At 46.2% G+C, this 25,451-nt stretch overlaps 1 protein-coding gene across 5 annotated transcripts in view; it reads right to left on the bottom strand.

Moving 5' to 3' along the window:
* Nucleotides 1-25,451, bottom strand: part of DDX31 (DEAD-box helicase 31) — a 73,158-nt gene that overhangs the window by 7,142 nt on the left and 40,565 nt on the right. For 4 of the 5 annotated variants that reach the window (XM_014863401.3, XM_070518457.1, XM_014863400.3 and 1 more), the window contains 2 exons: nt 16,944-17,055; nt 11,058-11,226 (listed from right to left, as the gene is read on the bottom strand). In XM_014863401.3, coding sequence (XP_014718887.2) covers nt 11,058-11,226; nt 16,944-17,055 — 281 coding nt within the window. Of the gene's footprint in view, nt 1-11,057; nt 11,227-13,291; nt 13,443-16,943; nt 17,056-25,451 lie in introns of those variants that run through there. The other variant, XM_044778494.2, reaches the window with a different exon arrangement.

Below are 25,451 nucleotides of genomic sequence, written 5' to 3'. Positions count from 1 at the left end.
AAATGGAAATAGTTAAGTGCATTTGTAACTGATATGATTTTATCCCGAAAATACTGACAGAGATTGATAAGCTTAGGGCAGAATTCCAGCACCAAACCCGCTGAGCCTGTCCTGTTTGACACTATTATCGATGACCCGGATGATATTTGGAGGCATATTTATCACATTTGCAGATGAAAAGAAGCCTGCAGGGACAGCTAACACACCGGATGACAGAACACCCACAACACCCTAATAGGTCAAAAGGAGGGAACTCAGCTAAAAAGTGAAACGGAACTGCGGCACGTGCAAGGTCTTGCTCTCGGGTCAAAGACGGTGGGTGTTTGAATGATCAGGAGTGCAAACCGGCAGGGATGGAGCTGCCAGGTTTCAGCCTGAGCCATAGGATGATCCAGATGCCAAGAATGTGAAAAGCTGCTACAGCGAAGACTGCGAACCTGGAACCAGAGGCCTGGGTGCGAATCCCAGGCCCGGGCATGAGCAGGGATAGCATGTGATGGCAGGGAAGACAGAAGGAAATCCAGGCACTGACGAGAGCCTGGCCAGTGCAGAGTGCCACATGAGCGGTAGCCATGACCCTTGCTCTTAGCCTCAGCTGCACTAAAACACGTTACCGCCCTCCTGTTTGTGCTGGTCAGTCTCTACTGGACGTCTGCGTAGTTTTACAAACCAGATTTTCCAAAGAACCTGGGCTGAGTGAAAAGCCATTCAGACAATGGACCGCGACAGAGGAGCAGCGGGAGCACTGGGGCTGTAAGGCCTGGGACAAGCACCTGGGGCAAAGCTGGCCCCCGACAGGAATGATGCTGGCACTGCCCCGCACAGGCGGTGGAACTGATTCTCCAAGTTTGGCCAAGGTACCTACGTCTCAGTCCCAGTTTGCTCACTTACAAGAGGATTAGAAGAACTAATGAATCAAAGTGCTCATCACAGTGCCTGTCGCAAAGGCGCTCAGTAAACGCTGACTGGCATTACGACGAACAGTATGGAAAAGAGGAAAGGCAGAGGAGGTAAGGAGCCCTCATCCAGTATCTGACACATGTCATGTGGACCAGGGATCACTTTGATCAATGATAACAACACCTTGTAGTTTTATGTTTGCAAATAATGTACATTCAGCATTTGGACCTCACAGAGACGGAAGAGTGCAAACAGACAAAGGGTCAGAAGGGAAAGTGGTCGATTTGGGCTCACTTTCAGGAGCTCTAACAGTGCGCAGGGTCCACTCTGGAGGCGGCAAGCCCCCACAGCTGGGAGCACTGATACAGAGGCCTTACAGGTGACTGAGGAGCGATGAGGCTGACGGGAGAGGGTCGGGCCAGGGTGGGAGCACTCAGGGAAGATGCTATGACGCTTTCACTTTTTATCTACAGACTCAGAAAGAGGAAGTGGGACAAGGGAGGGGAAAAGCTGTACTGAATAACCTCTTAAGTAAGCTCATCGTGGTGCCAGGTGCTACGTGTTCATTGTCTTTCCCCACACAACCCCACAGGACCCCCATCTCATGCTAAGCTGTTCCGACTGCCAGGTTTGGGTCAAGCTCAGGAATGGCTGAGCCCACGCCCAGGCTTCTTCCACTGCACACCTGGGCCTCTAGACTTGGAAGGAGATGACAGAAAGAGTCAGATCCAGATTGTGCCTCAATCGTCTCTTCTCAATGATCTTTTGAGATAATTGCCCCATGAACATAAAGCTTCCACAACCCACTCCAGGGTATGCCACTCTGATGGTCTCAAATCAAATTCTTCCCTATACACAACCAAAATATCTCCTGCCTTAAGTCTATTTCTTTGGTTACACAAACAATTATCTGTTCACATAAGAAAATACCCTTAACAGGGTCCATATACTTGTTTCTTTACCCAATACTGATTCTAGAAACCAGGAGCTTCCAAAAGGGGTATGCAAGGAAGCAGACAAGTGCTAGGAGAGTGGGCCCTGGGGTCTCTCAGACTCGGGCCACATGACCAGGCACGCCCATTTCCTCATTGGTTATGGGGGACCCTGCCTTGGTCACAGGGACCTGGTGAGGTCTCTGTGAGATAATCATGTGGACTCAGCACAGCCGAGGACATGCCTAAGGCTCCAGAGAGATGCTGCTGCCACCACCTCTGTCAAAGAACTTAAAACTAACAAGCAAAGAGTCACACACTGTCACTCCAGGATGTCGGTTCTCAAACTGCATCCCTCTTCTTGACTACTAAGTAATTAGGACATGACTCCACATTTTGGACTGTTGCTATAACACCAGGACCAGAATGAAGAGGACATTTGAACGAGACCTGGAATCATTTTATACAGGTCCTCACAAGCTGGAAAGGCTCTGGCATCATTAGGGTAGAGAGAGTGTGGAGGGGCCGGGGATGTAAGCTTCCCACTGCAGAACGTGGGGACAGGTGAGAGGAGGGGAGTAGCTGGCAGCGGCAGACAGGAGGGGCTCAGGATGACTAAAACTAAACCCTGTGCAGCGAGGGGCGCTGGGGTCACTTCTCTCTTGATTTCTCCAATGGTATGAATCAGAAGAGCTCCCAGCAAGGACACCTAATGAAGCGCTGGGGACTCTCCTGTTGCATGCAGCCTCATCTGGTGTCTGCCGACTCGTCCTGGCCAGCCACATCTTCTAATTCCAGCGCTTAGAAGGCTCCAACAGCAAATGTGACCGTCTCTAGCATCCTCCCAGGAGAGGCTGGCTGGGTTCCTGTTCTTTGTTGTCAGCCCTGACTGCTTGACTGAAAGCACACCCTGTGGTTCCCGCTGTCTGCAGGTGACCCAGGTGCGGAGGAAGCGCAGGGTCACCGTGAAGTCCCTCTAATCGCCTCATTAGCCGGGTGGGGATGAGGGTGTGTTTATTCCACGAGGAGGCAGAGAGCTGGTAATTGCATGGTGTCACACAGAAAAAAATCGTGGTAGGAGCAAAAGGCCAAATGTAAAAAGCTGCATGCGCACAGCTGTAATTAAACCAGAGCCCTGAAAGGCAGGGCCCACGGCACCTGACCGCGGAGGGAAGGGAAGGGAATTAAAACCGGATGTGCTGGGAGGCAAAAGGGGCAGCTCTCCACCGGGGCGTGAGCCCACATGGTGCAGCCCTTCTGGAGCTGCCTGTGAACGCAACGGGGTGAACTCAATAACCAACAAGGAGCTCATCTGACACACCGTCCCTGAGTGACTGACTACTCTGTGCCGGGTGTTCTCCACCAAGAAGAGACCCAGCCACCTTCCTCAGCGCTTCTCCTGTCCCTTGTCCCGGTCTGGACACTTCACCTCAGTATAAATGTCCTAAAGAGATAATCCAGCGTGGACTTCAAAGTCACCCCTTGTCTCCCTTGACAGAGAGGCCAGTAGAATATGCTCTTGTCTACAATCTGTGCAGCTCACTCAGGTTCTCCATTAAAATATTAACTAATCCGAGCTCGTCGTTAAACCATAGGTACACTGAGCCAGCACCGTACTGCCCTCCTGTGTTAAGAAAAGCACCCCAGCACCTGCTCCAAGGACCACACTTTCGGGTTCCCAGAGTGTGAACCTGGCTCTGGATTTTTGAGACTCGGCAGTCAAGTTCACGATCACCTTCATCTTGCTCTTCCTGACTTCAGACTCTACTGAACCAAGGTCTCCTAGGCTGGGGCCCGGGCAAATGTCGGGTAATTCTGTTCCTCAGTTCCACAGGACATGCACATCTGTCCTCACAGCTACTACGGGTGGTCCTAGCTGTTTCCTTCCGTTCTTGGGACTGAGGTCGAGAGATCTGAGCCTCCCTCTGGACCTCTGCTCTGGCCTTGCCTAGGTGGGGTGGGGACCTCGATCCTGCCCCATTCATCTCTACCTTCTGTGGGCTGATCCCCATGCCTCTTCCATCTGTGAAATCAGGGAAAGTGACGAGAGGCTCGATCCTTCTGGGACTGATGAGTGGAACGGAGGCTCTGAAAGGCAAGCACCCCACCTGGCAGGATTTGTTGTTTGCTGGATTCACTCAACAATTAAGAGGCATTTATCTCTTTTTCATGTTAGAACAATCTGGTTTTTTTTCTTTCTTTCCCTTTATGCTCTTCCTCTTAGAATTAAAGAATGCTTTCAGTTTTCATTCATACATTCAAAAATATTTCCTGAGCACCTGCTGTGTCTCAGGGACCATGGAAGGTGCAGGGAATGCAATGAGAAAACCAGTCCAGGTTTCCACCCTGAGCTCCGCTCGAGAGGACAGACAGACACGAACCACAAAGACACGCTGACGTTAGACAGTCGAGAAGGCAGGGTAGGTGAGGGGAGCAGGCGGGGTGTCCACTGGGCAGGTGAGTCAGAGAAGATGTCCTCACAGAAGGGACGGGGCTCTGAAGATGGAGAGGAGGGGGAAGAGGCCCTGGCCCACGGCACACTCGGGAAAGGCCCTGAGCACAGGGAAAGCGGGGCTGCCAGGGGAGGCGGAGGGGGCAGCAGGCCTTGGATGGAGCGGGTTTGTTGTGGTCATTTGTTTTCATCGTTCCTGTAATGAGACATCACTGGAAGTTTTGAAGCAAGGGTGAGATGGGTGAGGGGTGTGGAGGATCTGCTGCCTGTGGAGCCCAGGCTGGAGGGGAGCAGAATGGCCACAGGACACTCAGTAGCAGACTGTTCTGGAAGTTCGGATGAAGCTGAAGGACCAAGAGCTGCCCTTCATGAAGACAAGGTTTGGGAAGCTAAGGGAAAACTGATTCAAGGAGGCCAGAGGGATCAAGAGTGTGGAACACTGCTCAAAGATGGAGGAAGAAGAGAACGGAGTCCCGCGCAGTGGGTTTACAAGGAGACATCCCCACGACTCCAAGTGTGGCTCTGTCCAGCCTGTGATCTCACGGTGGCCAATCTGTCTTTTTATAGAATGATAATTGGCTCTTTGAAATCGAGTAAATTTTCACAGTGGGCAAGATTCCAGGTTTGCCTTCAGCTAATTAAGTGATATTAGGGAGGTTGTAAATGCCACATAAAAATTGGCAGGCAAGCTGCTTCTAGCAATGAGAATATTGCTTTATAGGGAGATGCAGCTGCAGCTTCTTAATGCTAGTCTTGGAGGGAACCTGTTCCATGTTTTCAAGGTTGTTCCTGAAAAGAAAAGTTCAAGGGTGCTACAAGGTTTACAACTAACTACACTTTCATGCTCTGTTTCAGGGGTACTTATAAGTGTGATGCGGGCCCGGGGAAGAATCAGCATGACTGTCCACGTCATCATTCTCAACAAGTGCTCCCAGGCAGTCGCGTTCCAGATGCTGGGTCAATGCTTCACACTCATCATCTGGTTTGACCCCCACGACAACACTGTGTGGCCCCAACACCCTCATCTGAGAGGCAAGGGGACAGTGGCACAGAGAGGCTGAGTTGCTTGTCCAAGGGAACACAGACGATAAGTAATTCAATCTGGATGCCTGTGTGAATCCAACTGAGACTCTTAATGACCATGCAACACTCCCATAGTTGGCGTTTAAGAAACAAGGGGAGGGGCAAGGTAGATGGGGGGGCGGGTGTAACCTTCTTAAACTAGAGGACCATTCAACATAGTAACTCTTTTTTTTTTTTTTGAGGAAGATTAGCCCTGAGTTAATTGCTGCCAACCCTCCTCTTTTTGCTGAGGAAGTCTGGCCCTGAGCTAACATCTGTGCCCATCTTCCTCTACTTTATATGTGGGACGCCTACCACAGCATGGCATGCCATGCAATGCCATGTCCGCACCTGAGATCCGAACTGGCGAACCTGGGGCCGCCAAGAAGTGGAATGTGTGCACTTCACTGCTGTGCCACCGGGCTGGCCCCCCAGCATAGTAACTCTTATTTGCTAACAATTATTGAATGAGTGAGAGTGAGAATCAGAGAGTGACACAGCAAAGGCCTTCAAAGATGAAAAACGCCCCAAAAATGGAGCTTTGCAAAATCTCCAATTTGAACCTCAGTGGTAAAGTATTTATGATAATTCAGATGAGAAAAGTCTGGCAAGAGGATGTGTACTTACTTCAGAGAATACGCTCTACCTACAACTTTGGAAGTAAGAGAGGTTAAGGATGCTCTGTGGTGCCTGGGTGTGTGGGGGTTCTGGCAGGAGGCCAGACGCAGAAGAGCCAGCCCTACGTGCCCTTTGATTACTGATCCTGCCTGCTGAGCACACTGAGATCCAGTGAGTAGTAAAGGATAAGAAATCCCTAATTTTCACTGAGATCCAGTGAGTAGTAAAGGATAAGAAATCCCTAATTTTAGATAGTTTAGCTGTTTGATAAAATCAGGAACTACCAGGTAACACTTTAGCTAGGCTGGTTTGAGAAAATTTATACAAAAGAAATTGTATTTAAGGGGCTAGCCACGTGGCCAAGTGATTAAGTTCGTGTGCTCTGCTTTAGCGGCCTGGAGTTCACCAGTTCAGATCCTGGGCGCGGACCCAAACACTGCTCATCAGGCCATATTGTGGCGGCGTCCCCCACAGGAGAACTAGAATGACTTACAACCAGGATACACAACTACATCTTGGGGCTTTGGGCAGGGAAAAAAAAAACGTAAAAAAAAAAAAGGAAGATTGGCAACAGATGTTAGCTCAGGGCCAATCTTCCTCACCAAAAAAGGCATACCTTAAAATCTTTAAAAGAAAAGAAAAGAAAAAGCTGTATTTAAGAATAGTCAACAATTCAGACTGTTGATCCTCTACTGATTTTAAAAGAATAGAGCTGAGAACAAGGGAGCAAAATTCTGAATTACTTATAAAGAAGACGTCTCAGACGTGTGTAGGCACTAAGAACAACAGCAGGGAGACACGGATGGCGGAAGCCAGAGGTAAGACCGGCCTTAGGCAGCTACAAACTAAAGTGCTTGGGGATTGGGGCCGGCCCCCTGGCCGAGTGGTTGAGTTTGCGCGCTCCGCTGTGGCAGCCCAGGGTTTCACCGGTTCGGATCCCGGGAGCGGACATGGCACCGCTCGTCAGGCCGCGCTGAGGGGGCGTCCCATATGCCACAACTAGAGGGACCCACAGCTAGGAATGTGCAACTATGTACCGGGGGGTTTTGGGGAGAAAAAGGAAAAAATAAAATCTTTAAAGTGTTTGGGGAAAAGGAGTGCTGTTTATAGTTATTGCACACCATTCACCGAGACAGGGCGGCTCATATTGTCTTCTGTATTGTCAGAATAACACTAAGACCTTAAGGCACGTTAGTTTCTACATTCTTGAACCCTTCGTCACAGAGGGTCAGACAGACGAGGAATCGTAGCCCTCCATAGCATGCTTGCTCAGTGCTCCTGGACACGTTCTACTCAAATGTGTGACTGCCCAGACAGACAGACAGACAGACAGCCTGGCAAACTCTGCTCTTTCAGAGCCGACAGTACTGAGGCTCAGCATGTCCTGGGAAGATGGGAACTTTGGAAGGGATGTTACCTTGGCTTCTTAGGAACTGCCGAACCTACACACCTTCAAAATAAGAGCTGCATTTCACGGGAGGAAAATGCTGTGTTCGTGACGGATGTTGCTAAGGGGCCATTCAATATTTTACCAATAGCACCAACTCTCTGTGTACATGCATATGTAGCGTTTGGGGTGGGGGCTGTCTTGACAGGTTTGTGTGTAGGTGTCAGCAGAGTTTTTGTGACTATGACTGTATTTCTGTGTGCAGGGGGAAGACAGTTAGTGTTCCCTTCCAGAACTGAGGACTGAAAAAGCAGACAGAGACCTGGTGATTAAGTTCTCATTTGGGGACATTAACTATTTATTTTCTTCCTCTGAAAGGGGTCAAGTAAAGGAATAAAGGCATACAGACGGGAGAGAATTCCCTTCATCACGGCATGGAAAAGCCTAACGGCCTCCTAACTGAACCCGCCCTTGCTGCCCCCTTTAACACCGGGTGAACTCCATGTCGGGCGTGTGACAGGTGAGACAGGGTGTCACTTACAGCCTGATGGATTTGGTTTGCAGACATCAGAGGTCTGCATACAACATGTAATTACTCTAAACACCATAAGATGGAACGCAGCGTAATTTAGAGAATTTGGTGCTATCATTTTATCCACCCACACAAAACGTAAGGAATGCACTCTCTTTCTGGACAGATGGGTTTCAGAGGAGACGCCTCAGCTCCCAACAATCACTGTGGCCACAGCATAACTCTCCACACTTTGTGGGGTTTAATGACTTTTCTTTCCAGTCCTCAAAACGCAGCAACTGGCAGTTGCTTGAGCCCCGACTGAGGTGTGGAAAATCCGCCCAGTTTTCTCTGCCGCTTACCCTGACCACAATTATATACGGTCCTTGTGCAGATTAGCTGCAAAGTCATTCTTCCTCCAGGAGTGACAAGATTTCCCCAAATAAAAAAAGGTACCTACTGTATCCTTGAGTGCCCGTCTGCATTTGCAAGGCAGGGGTGGGGTGGGAGGATGTAAGGAGCGTGGGGAGAAATGCCTTCAAAAGAAGGGCATAACAACGGAAAAAGTGGCTGTAACAGAGTGGCGACACGGCAAGAACAGAGAGCGGTATTGTCACGGGCGGAGTAATCCTGTGACACACTGCTGTCACTCACCACCCGGCTCCCTGCCGCGCCAGCCAGACATCAAAGGCTGCCCCATACCATCTTACATGCTCTTTATCGGCTAATCAGCCCATTCTTCCCTAAATAAAGCCCTGTTAAATCCCCCGCTCACAGGGGTATAGGAGTCCTGGTGCCCATCTGCTAGCGAGGGTCAGCTGAAGCAGGAGGCAGCGGCTTGCTCTCTCCCTAGTGGCTTCTCAAGGTAAGGACAATGCTGGCTCCAAGTCCCCCTCCCAACTGCTTCCCTGCCTCGCCGCTCTGCTTTCCAGGATCTGGGTAAGAGCTGAGGACATCCCAGTCTGAAGAGCTGCTATCTGGATTAACACTTGCTAATGAAATTCCCGGTCATAAAGGTAGATCATCTGCTGACAATGAAATATTGGGATTGCATTTATTTACGGGGTGAGGAATCAACAAAATCCGTGTTTTTCACCAGTAACCATCTGGCAAGTCTATTCTTACCTTCCCAAAGTGTCAACATTTTAGAGATGGTGACAGGATGGTCAGCATTCCAGATTCTAGGAGGTCACTCTCAGACCTGACTGCAAGCCTCATGGTGTTGTCACATACTCAAAGTTAACATGCAGGGATCCCAGCCACCCCGAGTCCAAAGACAGGAACCTAACTCTGGAGCACTGCAGCCCCAAACCCCGGAACAGCCATCACGTCTGGGAGCCGATCTGAGGTGTCCTCTCCCTCTGGGAGAAGCTGGCTCCAGCAGAGGGCAGGCAGAGGAGTGTCCAGCTGCAGCCCTGCCCAGGACAGGTAGTGTGCAGAGGCAGGCAGCGCTCTGCACCTCAAAACTGCCTGCAGGAAACCAGAGCTGCATATGGCTCGGTCTCACCCGGGCACATGGCATGGTCTCATGCATGCAGAATGGCAGCATGTGGAGAAACAGCTGCCTCGCACATACTAGAATATGGTCCTATACGAGAGGTATGAATTTAATACAAAAACCAAGCATCTTAAAAATTCCAAAACTGGAATTAGAACTAGGCAAAATTTTATCCATTAAAAAGAACCTTGTAGATGCCAAGTCCCTGGAGAGATCAAGTTGAATATTCCAGAATCTTAACTCACCTGGTTTCTAGCTCCCTGTCCTAAGCACTTCACCTGTACGGCCCCTAATGGCTCAAAAGGCATATTAACATGTATCACCTAATTTTGATTCTCAAAACAATCTTGTGAAGTAGCTAAAAACACAGACTTCCTTCTCCCTTTTGTAGTCGAGGGAACTGAGGCTCTGAGAAGTGGAGCAAAGATATGGGCCGAAGCTCACAAGCTCGCATCAGGCAGTGAAGTCCAAGGCCCCGACTCCAGCCCCAACGGTCACTTCCCTGCACTGGGCAGTCCTTCCTCTTCTGCCACATCACGCCAGAGAGACTGGGCCCGACCAAGGGTGTGATGTAATCAACACTTCTCAGTGAACGAACAAGATGGACACTGTGCTGGACTGTGTAGATACTGCCTACACATTCTCCCAGTCAGGGCAAGTATACGTTGGCATTTATAATTAACATGCAAAAAGAAGGACAGACGATGCAAGGTGACTGCCCAGAGCATTCAAGGGTTCTGTGTGCCCCAAACATTTGTTCAATGTATCCTTCCCACCCACACGTTGCATAAGCAATAACATCAATTCATCCCAAAATTCCCTTTAAAGCAGCTCGTGGTATTTAAAATACTCTAGTTCCTGTGAGCGGCTGGGTCTGGTGCTAAGAGATCACCCTTTCTTTGAGGAGAGAAAGACAACCTTTTACAAACGGATTTCCTGAGGGAAATCATCTCAGAACCTCCCGAAATTATGAAGATGGACTCAGAGCCCAGTGCCCAACCTGCAGGGCAACACTGCTCACTCTGACTCTCCTCTCACTAGGACCTCTAGACAGTTCTGAACAGGCTTTTCCAGGGAGGTAGGTGAGAGGAGGCAGAGGAGTCCACTGCACTTGCCTCTACAAGTGCTCAGCATAGAGACGCATGTCAGCACCAAAGAGAGCAGCATGCAGGGTTGGGAGGTCCGAGCCACGCCCCCGGGGCCAGCCTGGCCTGCAGAGCTGGGGCTTGCACACAGCCCCTCCCATCGCACAGGTCAGGGTACGTCACCAGGGCTCATTTCATGGAACACGCCAGAAGTCTTCCTACAAGTCCCAGAGGCTCTCCACAGCACATCTGAAGCTCCGAGTCTGGCAAGTCTCAAGTGACTCTACTGATGGGCAGTGAAGACAACCCAAGAGGCTTACCTTGCTGCTCCAATAATCCCCACTAGGTCTGGACCCGACAAAAGACACCACTGAATTTCTGCAGGCGCCTTAAAAACATTCAGATTGGGTATTTTTCCCGTTTGAAGCACTTACCATATTGAGAGAAGGGCAGAAACTGATGATAATTTACCACAAAAACCAAAGTTGGAAGAGTTTACACGGAGCGTGCAAAAGCCTGCCAGGCGATCCCACTGCCACTAATCTGAACGGGGCTCTCTACACCCGCCCGACTTTGGCCCACTTGTCACAGGACAAACTCAGCTAGTCTTACCTCTTCAGGTTTGCTTTCCTCTTCTTTACAGCCGAGACACTAAGATTTCTGGGGGCATCTCTTAGCCCGAAGCTCTTAGCCACGTGCCCCAGGTGGAGCGAGCGGACGTGGAAGATGTGCTTCAGCTCCCGGGGGTAGGTTGCGTAGGCTCGGATGAAGGACTGCAGAGCTGCAAGAAGCACGGGGGAGAGGGCGGCTGTGAGGCCACTGCTGCCCGGCCTCAGGGCTGTCTGGCATGGCTTATCTTGACGGGCGATGACAGGCACACAACCAGGACGGTACAACACACACGAACAACCAAAATCTGTATTTGTGTATTCTTCTTAATTCCTCCAAAAAAAAAATCTATAGGCCTCAATTATCACTAGAATAAACCCAATATAATTTCAGATTTTACTGGGTAGCTTTAATAATCCTAGAGGGCAGGGGACCTGTTTTCTTCTCCATTATATCCTGGGAGCCTAGTATAGTACCTGGCACACAGCGGGCATTTGATAAATGTTTGCTGTATAAATGAATGAAAGTGAGAAGGAATGAAGAAACTAAGACATGATCAACATGTGATATTTTCTCATGAAAAATGAAATCACTAGACCTTTATATTAGGAAAAACATTTCCTAATTAAATTTTATTTCTTTTTTGAATAGTTACACATGCAAATGTTACAAAACTCAAAAGGTTCAAACGGCTTTATTCAAAAGGACTGTCATTAAGTTTATTATTACTGTATGTTCCTATTTCTACAATAACCTCCACCACACGCCCTGCCTCCAGCTCCCTCAGGCAGAGGAGTCACTGACACCAGCTCTTCGTGTACACATGTGATTTTAACACCAAATTCCTCCTCAAGAATCAGGATTGACCGACACAGTGCTTCTCACCCATTCAAAGACTGCGTTAAAAAGGAGATGAAAACAGAATTTTAAAACGGATCAAGAAAATTATTAAATTTCTAGAATAGTCCATGAAACAGTTCATCCCTTGAGGATTGCCAACAGTTTAGAGATGTTCATCAGACATTCTATCATGAAAGTCTCAGTCCTATTTTAAAGTTAAGAAAAAGGTCCCTTTTCTAGATCCCAGCACTGGCCAGGGAAACAAACGCCAGACTTGGTCCCAGGAGGGTGGAGTGGTGGCTGCACCTTAACTCGGCACTCCTTTGAGGGAGGATCTTCCTCCACCTGGTTGCCCTTGAGCATCTTGCCATAACAATGAAACTCAAGCATCTGTCCTGTTCTCACTCCAGCAGGGCAGGAGGGGACTGTTCTGAAAAGCTCTCCCCATCCCCATCACTGCTCACTTGACTTCCAAGCCCTGCTCTTCGGCCAGAGAAGCCAGAGCCCAGCGCCACACCGGCTGATGGAAGCAGGCACTAAATACCAGCCTCTCTCGCCCTCGCTTGTTGAGCCACTGGACTGGCAAGTTTGCCCACAGCTTAAACGTAATATCCCAGCAGCACCTGGAGACTGGCGTTTATGAACAGTAATAAAAAGTGTCATTTTAGCAGATCAGCTCCTGGAAGGATCCTGGGAATCCATCAAAGCTCTATTTACTGAGCAAAGTGAACTCCTTTTCCCAATCGAAGAGAAATAATAACCAAGGCAACTCCTCTGCACCTTTCTCTTAAATCTGTGCTTATTCCCCTTTTTAATAACTGGGGACTATCTTTTTCAAGGAAAATCTTTAACATTTCAAATGGTCTGTGCTGTTTGGAGGGTTCTGACACCAGGCTTCTAGACACACAGCTACATATTCAAGTCCTCAGAGAGGAAAGCTACACAAGGACCACGGCCCAGGAGACTCAGGCCCTCTCCTCTCCCTCCCTTTCTCTCCCCAACCCCCAACATTTACTCTGGTCTAAAAAAGCAGACTGAAATCATGCCAAGCCAAACCAAACCAAAGAGTTTGCACCTTTAAAATCTTAGTTACCCAAATGCTGGCCCAGACCTTTTTGTTCATACCACCCTTCCGCCTAAGCAAACCAGCTCCCAGCTTCCACCTCGCACAGCCCTCTTCCTCCTTTTCTCCAGCACTCCTAAGAGCCGAGGATGGAGGGCCTCTGTCCCAAGAGACGTAGTGCCCAACTAACAGCTTTACACGGATAATGAGTTTGCCAAGAAATGGCAGAAGTGTTTTCTCCCTCGACGACTGGTCAGGCAGCATTTCGCACTGCATATTTTTACTAAACCTCCTTGTCCTCAAGGCTCCTGTCTCGCTGGGGACAGCGACAGTTGGTTGTCCTCACATACTTGCATGGACTCCCATGTTTGGATAATACAGAGAAGCAGGAATTTCAGAGGCAGCAGCAGCTGTTTGTAGGACCTTCCAAGGGGCAGGAAGTGGCTCACGTTGGCAGTGTCAAGAATGTGTAGAAGGAACAGGGGCTGTGGGGCCAAGCCAAGCGGAAAGCAGAGAAGTAATAAAAGCAGACGTTTATTTGGGATGATGAATGAAGCTACACCAATTAGATGGAGCACTCTTGTAGTCGCTGATTCCTATTTCACAGCCATAAGGTAGATGAATTAAGGGACATCTACTTTAAAATACCCTACTTGGACATTTTGTCCTTTTTCATAAAATCAAATTTATTCTTGGACATCTGATCAGGAACAGTGGTATGGATCAAGGAGGTAGAAAAGAGCAAAACTCCAACCTGGAAGGTGCAGATAATCCTTGCTCCTTCTAATCCCACTGTGGCCCCCAGAAGAACACACATCTGTACAGAGTAAAGGCTCAGGCATCTTCCTCCTGACACATCAACAGTGACAACTACCCAAAGGAAGTGGGAAAGGAGGCAGCCTGTAAGTCAGAGCATTTGGCCAAGTACCCAGCCTACTGATCACACTAAGGGGAGAGGAGCAATTGTCACCCATGATTTGGATTTTCTTGACTTTGAGAAGCATCCCTTCCAAGCCAGGCATAACTCCTACACATGTAGTCCCTGCTCTTCAGGGAGACCCAAAGATGGAGACGACCAAACTACAGGAACAGTGGTCATTTGCAGGTAAAGGACTCCACTTTCTGAAATTTTTGTTCAGGAGTATAGAGTTCAAACTTATGTTACCACAATTTTTACCACCTGAATCTCTAACTAAAAGATGCAAGAAATGAGAGAAAAACGGGGCAACTGCTTCTGGAAACTGACAACAATTACATGCTGGTTATTAACAATGACTGGGTCAGAAAGTGGAAAAAGGAAAACAAATGCATACTTGGCCCGGTTTCCAACTAGTTTTCTGCCATAAAGGCAAAACCCAGCTGCTTTGTTAATTATTCATGAGGTGGGTTCTGCAATAGCATAAAAGGGAGGCAAGTCAGTCGTGGGGAATTTGCATATGCAGATTGAAATGCAAAAGATAGTATCAACCTATGGGTGTAGTGGCTGTCCCCTTGTTGTGAATTCAACATCTTTACAGTGGCAATTATGTGTTTATTCCCCCCAAACCTCCAGAACTCACAATCCTAAGTAACAGGAGAGAAAAGAATGGTGGAGAGCTTTATGTCTGATGTGGGGGTGACTGACATCTACGAGAGGCAGTTTCCTCCCAGGCCAGCATCAATCTGGTGTAGAAATCAATTAGCAGATAAGAAAAGTGATCCATTTACTTCCTTCTTGGTACATAAATGTTGGGGAGGGACGCCACTCCAATATCCTTTTAAACAGAAGACAAGCAACTCTGCTTGTTTCTTGGTATTAACAAGTTCAATGATGATGATGATGAGAGAGAACACAAAACCACATTCCCTAAGGCTTACTTACTGTAACTTTTACTCCGATGACCCACACACCCTGAAACAGCTGAAGTCTCACTAGCATATCCAAAATACCTCTGACATCAAAATCGAAGATGACGGTGTGGCTTTGATTTTTTTCACTGCAGCTTTGTTATTAACGCTGAAATTCTGCAGCACAACCCCTAGTTACATATCACACAGCAAGCTGAGTATGCCTAACTTTTAACAAATGACCAAATTCTGTAAAGTCACACTGTGACAAATGTTCTATTCTTCTTGAGAGGCACGTTCCAGTACTTCTCTAAAGACAGGTTTTTAGGAAAACTCTTAAGAATTGTTGAATTCACTTTAGAGAAAAGCTAGGACAGGATATTACTGGAAACCCATCTAGAAGGATACACACTAATCATCCATCAGTGGTTACGGGGCAATTACTGGGACTTCATCTTTCATCTTGTGTAGTTCTGATTTGTTCCAGAGTTGTGGCAACAACCAAGGACCGCTTTCGTAATGTGCTAAAGTATATAACAGGTACTCAAAACTATCTGCTGACTACTAACTCATCTTTGTCCTCTATTTCCTGATGACCACAATTGCCCTGTAACCAGTCTCCCAGCTTTCTCCCTTGCTCCTAGTGTATTCTCACACGGCAGCCCAGTGATCTTTTCAGACCTCTGTCAGACCACACCACATCCCTGCTCCAAGCCTCCAACAGCTCTCATCTCATTCAGGGTAACCCAGAGTCCTCCGATAGCCTCCCAGCCCGGCCTCTGCTGACCTCGCTCCTTCCAGCCACACTGTTCACCTTGAGTTCCTGTGCACCTCTGTTCCCCCTGCCTGGAATGCCCTTCTGTCAGAGCCATGTGGCTGATCCCTCTTTGGGCTTTTGCTCATGTGTCACCTTCACAATAGGACTCACTCTGACCCCCTATTTAAAATGCTCTTCAGGAGGTCGGCCCTGTGGCCAAGTGGTTAAGTTTGTGTGCTCTGCTTCGGTGGCCCAGGGTTTTGCCAGTTTGGATACCGGGCGCAGACATGGCACTGCTCATCAGGCCATGCTGAGGCGGCGTCCCACATGCCACAACTAGAAGGACCTACAACTAAAATATACAACTATGTACTGGGGGATTTGGGGAGAAAAAGAAAAAAGAAAAGATTGGCAATAGTTATTAGCTCAGGTGCCCATCTTTAAAATGCTCTTCATCTCCCTTACCTGATCCTCCACTAGAATGTCAGAAAGGTAAGGATGTTGGTCTGTTTTGATCTCTAATGTATCCCAAGCACCTAGAACAGTGCCCAATTCAATAAATATTTGTTAAATGAATGATTTAAGAAAAACTTCAATTTATAAAAAGAAGAAAAGAAAGGATGCTATAGTCTTCATATATTGGAAAGCCAGCCTGGCATTCTTTTCAAAATTGCAGGTAACTATTAAAAGGAACTGTGGATTCCCCGACATGGAGTAAGTCTCCTTAGCACACGTGAGAGTCACCAGCCAAGACACACAACCTTCCACCATGAAAGACACCAGCCATTCCAAGCTCCCTTCCCCTGTGCTCTGCTCAGTGCTCAAAGTGAACTGCTGAGTCCACACCTAATGCTTGGTGATCCCAGGAGCCAATTTATCTTATAAAGGGCCTGAATATTAAATTAATACCTAATCTTTTGTAAATTTCCTAGGAATTGGGTTCATGGTCTGTGGCCCTTCTCAGCAGTCTTCTTGCTCATTTTTCTTTGTACTTTCAAACAGGAACTGCATAGGGTCTAGTGATTTCCAGCCCTTACCTTCATCTCAATTTCCATCTCTACAACTATTTCTACTGACACGTCATCTGTCTTCCATCCGGTTTTCAAAGACTGAGAAAAACAGATCCCTGAGATCCAAGTTGTGGGTCAAAGCCCTAGTCCTGATTAAGCCAAGATAAAGCCTCATTTGTGCAAAACACGGGGAAGGATGAAATTAACATTTAATATCACTTTAAAGCCTTCCGCGCCTGCTTCCAAACCCTGCAGAATTAGGGAGATTGCAGGCTTTTGCTGGTGAGCAGAGACGCCTGGCTGGCCTCTCAACCCGGCTGGGGTGTGCGGCGGAGGTGGCCAGGATGCTCTGCTGCGCTATCCATCCACAATCACCTAAGAAATCGACCCACCTTTCTTTGCCCCGGAGACCCTCCTCTCATTGGAGTGCACGTAATCTTCAAATACCGTCTGCAAGACCGTGGCTCGCTCTCGAATTTCCTGGGGGCCAACGGCACGGGATTTCTGGGAGGGTGACGGAAGGATTACAGGAGAGACAGAGTCAGAGTCAGGAATAATGAAGCAGTTTATAATAGATTTAATAACAGTAAAATCACACAGTAACCACCTAGGGGCCAACAAGGGTAATCCTTTCAATATTACTAGGGAAAAAAAAGGGAGCTATAAAGATGTGAAAGTCAAGCAAAGATGAAGATGGCTTTGTGAGGGAGCAGATCAGGTCTATTTATTTATTCACTTACTCTTCTTCACTCATGTTCAAAATGAAAGACCACTGGAGACACTTTGAAATTTTCCAAGTCCAATTCAGGTATTTAAAGCATCATTGAACATAAGCAGTTTTCAAATGAATCTTCTATCACCTACTTAGGCCTTAAATCTTCTCCCCTCCCCTACACTCATCGGTGGACACTGGCAGTTCCTCTAGGAGCATCCCAGTGACCTGCCTAAAACAAAGCCAATCCTTGAATTTCAGAGTATGCTTCCTCATTCCTCCGGAGGGTCAGACTTTACTGTTTCTGATTCATTCGTTCAGCCCAGAACCACTGTGCTGAGTTTCCAGGAACCTTTTAAGGAGTGGGCTGTTCCAGCAAACCACATTCAAAGATGGCATGTATCTTTGCAGCAAACCGTCCCTCTGCAAGAAGTAACATCTGTATGCACTGAAAGACCCTCCCTACAGACGGAAAATGTTAATAAAATAAAAAATTATTTTCTTTTCATCCTTTAACAATCCCACAGAAAAGATTTCCTTTCTTTATTTCCCCCTAAAAATGAGAGGTTTTTGTTTCTTATATCTTAAAACAAACATGAATGCTCTCTATTGAATGTGAAACTGAGATCCAACAGAACACAGATTCTCCAACCCAATTTGGCTAATATGCCTCCCCAAAGATGTTGATTCTTTGAATGATGCTATTAAGCTTCTATCCCACCCCTACCTCCTGACGTGGGTAACCAAGAAAAAGCCAGTGTGAGACCCAGTTCAGTCTTCCTTCAGCCCTGTGGCGGACAGGGTACACATGCTTGTGTCTGGCTGACCACACCTAACCTAGGCTCCTGAGTCTCTTTCACTTTTAAAGCTGCCAGAGGAAGAACAAAGAGGAGAGAAGAAAAGCCTCATTCTCTGGATCGACATTTGTCTCTGTATTCATAGAGACTTAACAACCTGAAAATGTTTTTAGTTTAGTCAAATCATTCCTGCTACCTGTTTGGTTGATGACAGTCTAGCTGATTTCACAGTACATGGTCCCCCTAAGGGTTTTATCCACTCAAATGTCAAGAGAAAAGTCACTCAGGAGCTGTGTTACGAAAGTGGACATTTGCTATTGTCATTAACCAGGATTTTTTTCTACCCTCTTAACTGATGTAAAATGCAAACTTTTTTTTTTTTTGCTGCCCTCCTTTCGTTAAGCCACCTCAGCAGCACAACTGTCACCCTCCTTGCGTTTTTTTTAATATGAATGTGAAATTAGCGAGGATGCCCTTTCCCCTGGCGGACAGAATCCTCTGTTATTAAAAAGTAAAGCACTTTAATAATGAAAACTTTTTCCTCTTTTTCCTGTGTTTTAACTGTTTAAAATTAATGAGAAGGGCAGAATGGTTGTCAAAGCGATATTGAAAGCCGGGCAGCCAGGACCGAATAAGCACAAAAATCCCTCTAGAGTGTTAAATAAACAGAGCTCCAGCCCTCTCGAATCCCTCTGTTGGTTATTGTATACATTCTGTAACAGCTCTCAGAATAGATCTGAGAGCCAGGGAGGCAGAGAGGTTTCAGAATTCCAATAAAGGCCTCAAATTAAAGACAGCCTGGTGCGAATTCCAGGAGAAAATTAAAGAGACCTCAAGCTTAAGTGACAGGTGACTTGCTTCTGTGTCACAACTGTCAGGGGATTTAGTGATAATATGGCAATATATTACAAAGGGCTTTTCTTATTCCCCCCTTTAGGTTTCAAAATGAGGCATCTTTTCTTCCCAACCAAAAAAAAAAAAAAAAAGGAAATTATATACACACATATATATATATATATGAATGTGTATACAAGCGAAATACGTAGAAAAAAGGTGATAAAACGAGGTTCACACATTTGAAACGATGAGGTCAGTTTTAGTAAAATATAAGAAAAAGTCAATGGCAGAAAACATAATACACTTAGGGAAAAGCAAGTCTTATCCCCCGACCCCCACTTCCAGAAATATTTTATTTTAAAATTTCCCCTCCTGAGAATGAATGCAGTATTTTCCGGGTGTCTTCTGGGGAGGACAGTCTAAATCTAAACTGAAGACAGAGGGGCAGAGTTAGGCAGCACCATCGCAGCCCCAGACAGGTGAAATGCTCCCATAATGAGCGTGGGTCAGACCCCAGAGGGCACGTGAAGATCCCCCCGCCTGGCTCTCCCACCCTCCAAGATGCACAGATTCAGTACTGGGTAATGAAGCTAACCTGCAACTAGCGGGCCACAGGGAATCTAGAAGAACACATCTCCCACAGCCTACACGCACTCAGTACCCCTTTGTCTGTGAGACCCTATTGATTTTGGGGAAAACAGACAATCGCAAAGCACCAAGCAATGGGCTAGTGATCTTCTTTTAACATATCACGGCGCCAGTGACAGTTTTTTGTTAGGATAACTTGACAGGCATATTTCATGGGACAAAAAAACTTGCAGGAAAAACATGTTTGGGCGTGTACATGCTTTGAAGACGAAAATTTCATACCTATCAAGAAGCAACAGATGAGTATAAGACAACTAGGCCAGATTGTTCTGTTGTAACAAGTTTTAGGTGGTAGCGGTGGTGGGGGAGGGTGGCTTTTTTTTTTTAATCATGTCTTGATATTGCTAAATTCTAAGATATTTTTAAACTAAATGGGAGGATTTTGTTTTAATCACTTTACTGCCAAGCTGAGTTTTACCCCCACGGTCCCTAGAACCTTGAGTGCTTCCCAGTAAAGTTGAAAGATCAAATTTATTCTCTTTGTAGGTGGGTGAACATTCACACACCCAGACGTAGCTATATATATTTTATATACCTAAATATGAAATATACATTTTACAGATGCTTCACTCGCTTTCTTTCTGTTCACAGAAGTCCAAAAATGTATGTGTCAAAGGGACATTTACAACGGACTTCAACCAAGCTGGGTGAGGAGAGGTATTATAATGCGGCATCTGGCTCTATGTGTAAAAGGTGCATCTCCTGCATCCACGGTCATCTGCCCAGCCCTGGTTTGCATGCTAGAGAGAACTGCCCAAAGGGAGAACAGCAATTAAGACATACTGTTAGTCGTAGAGAAACAGAGTGAAAAGTTGTATCCAGCATCTACTTTCTTCTTGTTACTGTTCACACGGATCATGCACATAAACACTCTCTCAGGCTGCATATCTATGTGACAATTAATAATGTAGGCAATTTAGTTTAGTTTTTCTTTGTCCTTTGAGTTAAAGTTAAATTTGGTCAAATAAGTCAGGCTTTTATCGACACGACACCTAGAATCTAGTCTGATGAATTTAGTTTTCTAGATCGACCAGTTATTTTAGTGTCAGTGAAAGCCCAATTGAGCTTAGCAATTTTTCTTTTTTAAAAAAAAAGGACCTCCATGGGACTGGCCCCATGGCTGAGTGGTTAAGTTCGTGCACTCCGCTGCAGCATTCCGCTGCAGGCGACCCAGTGTTTCGTTGGTTCGAATCCTGGGCACGGACATGGCACTGCTCATCAAACCACACTGAGGCAGCGTCCCACATGCCACAACTAGAAGGACCCACAACGAAGAATATACAACTATGTACTGGGGGGCTTTGGGGAAAAAAAGGAAAAAAAATAAAATAAAATCTTTAAAAAAAAAAAAAAAAAGACCTCCAAACCCTAAAAATATCAAAACAGGCGCCAGCCCCGTGGCCGAGTGCTTGAGTTCACGTGCTCTGCTTCGGCAGTCCAAGGTTTTGCTGGCTTGGATCCTGGGTGTGGACATGGCACTGCTCATCAGGCCATGATGAGGCAGCGTCCCACATGCCACAACCAGAGGCACTCACGACTAGAATATACAACTATGTACTGAGGGTCTTTAGGGAGAAGAAGAAGAGGAAAAAAAAGAAGATTGGCAACAGTTGTTAGCTCAAGTGCCAATCTTTAAAAAAAAAAAAAAATCAAAACATCCTACTCATTCCTATCCATCAGGGCAGGAGCTCGGGGCTGAGACAAACTTACATCCCAGTAGTGTGCAGAGCGCTTCATGCCTCATTTTAGTTCAACCTCACAGCAAGCCTACAAGATGGGTACTCTTGTTCTCCTCATTTTACAGACGGGAAAACCAAGGCCGGGGAGAAGATAATCTGCCCGAGGTTGCAGAACGACCAAAAAGCAAGGACTCAAACCCACGTCTGTCTGACTCTGGGCCCCGCCTCCCAGCCACATCTTACAATGGCTCCTCCAGTCTCAGCAAGTCTTCCAGGCTGGTCTCAAGCTGAGGAAAGGCTTAAGGAGACTGATGCTGCAAGGCCACCAAAGGGCAGATGTTGAAAAAACGGCTGTGGCTTGTTCCTGAAGGAGCAGTGGGAACCGCAGCTGCTCTGCTCCTTCTGTGGAGGAACGTCCTTCAGGAGGGCTCTGCGCCCTTCCACAGCTTCCCCGGAGAGGTGCAGATGCACTTGACAATCAGCTCCCCGGAGAGAAGTCCTCTGTGCTCACGGGACAAACAGCGAAACCAAAGCCGGTCCCAGAAAGAGGGTAAATAAAGACCAGATTTGATCAAACCTTTACTATCTCACTTTGTAATTTTACTGCTTGCTCTTATTTCTGGAGAGCAGACAGATGCTAATGTTCCACTTACTGTGATACAGCAAAGAGGGTAGTGGGCTCCATGTCACTGAGCCTGGGCTCTAATTCCACATCTGCTACTTACTGACGACAATACTAATAATACTACTACTACTAATAATAAAATACCCTTCAATACCTGTGTTGGGGCTTTTGGGTCATTTTTTTTAATTATTATTTTTTTATTGAGTTATTGATAGGTTACAATCTTGTGAAATTTCAATTGTACATTAATGTTTGTCAGTCATGTTGTAGGTGCACCACTTCACCCTTTGTGCCCACCCCCCACCCCACCTTTCCCCTGGTAGCCACTAAACTGTTCTTGGTCCATAGTTTTAAATTCCTCATATGAGTGGAGTCATACACAGATTATCCTTCTCTAGCTGGCTTATTTCACTTAACATAATTCTCTCAAGGTCCATCCATGTTATTGCAAATGGAATGATTTTGTTCTGTTTTGCAGCTGAGTAGCATTCCATTGTATATATGTACCACATCTTCTTTATCCATTCGTCTGTTGATGGGCACTTAGGTTGCTTCCACGTCTTGGCTATTGTAAACAGGGTGGCAATAAACATTGGGGTGCACAGGACTTTTGGGATTGCTGACTTCAGGCTCTTTGGATAAATACCCAGTAGTGGGATGGCTGGATCGTATGGTAGTTCTATTTTTAGTTTTTTGAGGAATCTCCATACTGTTTTCCATAGTGGCTGCACCAGTTTGCATTCCCACCAGCAGTGTATGAGGGTTCCTTTTTCTCCGCAACCTCTCCAACATTTGTTGCTATTAGTTTTAGATATTTTTGTCATTCTAACGGGTGTAAGGTGATATCTTAGTGTAGTTTTGATTTGCATTTCCCTGATGATCAGCGATGATGAGCATCTTTTCATGTGCCTATTGGCCATCAGTATATCTTCTTTGGAGAAATGTCTGTTCATGTCTCCACCCCATTTTTTGATTGGGTTGTTTGATGTTTTGCGGTTGAGTTGCGAGAGTTCTTTATATATTATGGATATTAAGCCTTTGTCAGATATATGACTTGCAAATATTTTTTCCCAGTTAGTGGGTTTTTTGTTTCAATCCTGTTTTCATTTGCCTTGAAGAAGCTCTTTAATCTGATGAAGTCCCATTTGTTTATTCTTTCTATTGTTTCCCTTCTCTGAGAAGACATGGTGTCCGAAAAGATCCTTTTAATACTGATGTCAAAGAGTGTACTGCCTACGTTTTCTTCCAGAAGCCTTATGGTTTCAGGTCTCACCTTTAGGTCTTTAATCCATTTTGAGTTTATTTTGGTGAATGGTGAAAAAGAATGGTCAATTTTCATTCTTTTACATGTGGCTTTCCAGTTTTCCCAGCACCATTTGTTGAAAAGACTTTCTTTTCTCCATTGTATGCCCTCAGCTCCTTTGTCAAAGATAAGCTGTCCAGAGATGTGTGGTTTTATTTCTGGGCTTTCAATTCTGTTCCATTGATCTGTGCACCTGTTTTTGTATTTTGGGTCATTTTTAACTCAATCCTCCAATCTCTTTATGAGAAGAATACCATCATTATCTCAAGTTTACACATGAAGAAAATGGGGCTTAGGTAGGTCCACACTTGCCCAAAGTGACAAAGCTGGGAAGTGAGATTAGGAACCTGACCCTCTGGTCCTGCCCTTCACCACTCTGCGACACTGGCTCCTCAGCCAGCTCCCAGGTGCCCCTGCCGACCCCACAGAGCTGTGCTGGGGCTAGAAGGAAGTAGCTGTGGGAACGTTAAAAAACCCATCCTAACCAGAATTTGCAATAGTTCCAAGAAGAATAGAACCGTGCCAAGACCAATGAGGGTCTGTTCAGTTACTGGTCAATCCTCTTGACAACCAACTATTAATATGGGATGGAACAAAGTCTAGTGTGCCCCGGCTGTCTTACAATGAAACATCGCTTAAATAACTTGTTGATCAGTCACTTTAAAGAGTCACTAAAGTGTCTTTAGTCCCTTTTCCTGTTTGCAGGGATCTTTGCTGTTGTACCATTTACTGACCAAATGTCACCTCTATGAAAATGGTGAATGTTACTTAATTTAAAAAGCAATTTTCAGATGGCAACTAGATTTTTGACGGTGAACATGATGCAGTGTATACAGAAGTCAAAATACAATGGGGCTGGCCCCGTGGCCAAGTGGTTAAGTTCGCGCGCTCCGCTGCAGGCGGCCCAGTGTTTCGTTAGTTCGGATCCTGGGCGCGGACATGGCACTGCTCATCAGACCACGCTGAGGCAGCGTCCCACATGCCACAACTAGAAGAACCCACAACGAAGAATACACAACTATGTACAGGGGGGCTTTGGGGAGAAAAAGGAAAAAATAAAATCTTAAAAAAAAAAAAATACAATGATGTATACCTGAAAATCATATAATGTTACAAACAAATGTCTCCTCAATGGAAAAAACCAAATTTTTTTAAAAAGCAATTTAGTTCCATTTTCTTGGTTTAGTGAATACTAACGGAGGCATATTGGTATATGGTGACGTCCATGAGCATTGGGGTCAGACTGCCTGCCCTCACACCCCAGGAGCGCTCATAATTATTAGTGTGCCCCATGAATGTGTCTTCAGCTCTCTGAGCCTTGGTTTCCTCACCTATAAAGTAGGACAACATCTACCTGATTGGGTTGCTGGAAGGATGAAATGGGACAGAACATGTAAAGAGCTTAGCGTAGCTCCAGGCCCAGAAGACATACTGAGGTAAGAGACACTGTGATTACTTCTTCTCCTTTTCTTAGATAAATTTCCTTAGGTGTTCTCTGGTACAAGAGAACTGAAGTCAGGGTCAGTCAAATTGAGTCTTTGCCTCAGGGAGAATATTGATCCAAATAAAGACACACACTATCGCATAAAGGAAACTCTTAAGCTTGATCTATTTGACTCTGATTTCCTAGTCTATCCTCAGGCATAAGAAAACAAATGTAAAATATTCAAATAATTAATATTTCATAGATAAAATTAAATATAGCATCATTACAAACACACGCACACACACAAGTAGATGTGATATACTGAGGAACGTGTCAGAGTTGGGGGGGGGGCAGTAACTGCCTTGCAGGGTAAAGCCTCAGAAAAGGAGCAGGGAAGGACGCTCAGGGCTGCCCACAACTGCTCAGATCTCCAACCAGAACTGCACAGACAATAAAAATTTTCCTTCTTAATGATCTCAACTTTACTCTTCCTTTGTGTACAGCACATTAAAAAATGGATGAACTAAGTGTGTTAGAAAGGAGGCAGAGATATTTCTTTTTTCCATGCTGTCTTGGGTGGAGGGGTCTAGTCAGTTGTCCTTGTTGATAATCTGGAGAGAGACCACCAGGGTTGAGTGTGTCACACTGCCTCCAAATGCAGTCTGGCCTAGAATGAGACCTCCGTTCTGGGAAGCCTGCTACTGCCTGGCAGACTTCCAGAATGGACTGCAGCCCATTAACTGGATGAGACCAGCAAACACTCAGAAGCAAAGAGAGAAAAAATATAATCAAGACTCAGCATCATCTAATGTTGATGGTCCTTAAAATATACGTTTTGTCTGACAGAGAAATAGCCATCCCAAACACAAAATC

The sequence above is a fragment of the Equus asinus genome, chromosome 10 (genome assembly GCF_041296235.1).
Source record: "Equus asinus isolate D_3611 breed Donkey chromosome 10, EquAss-T2T_v2, whole genome shotgun sequence".
Lineage (NCBI taxonomy): Eukaryota > Metazoa > Chordata > Mammalia > Perissodactyla > Equidae > Equus > Equus asinus.
This window is presented reverse-complemented; position numbering and strand designations above follow the sequence as displayed.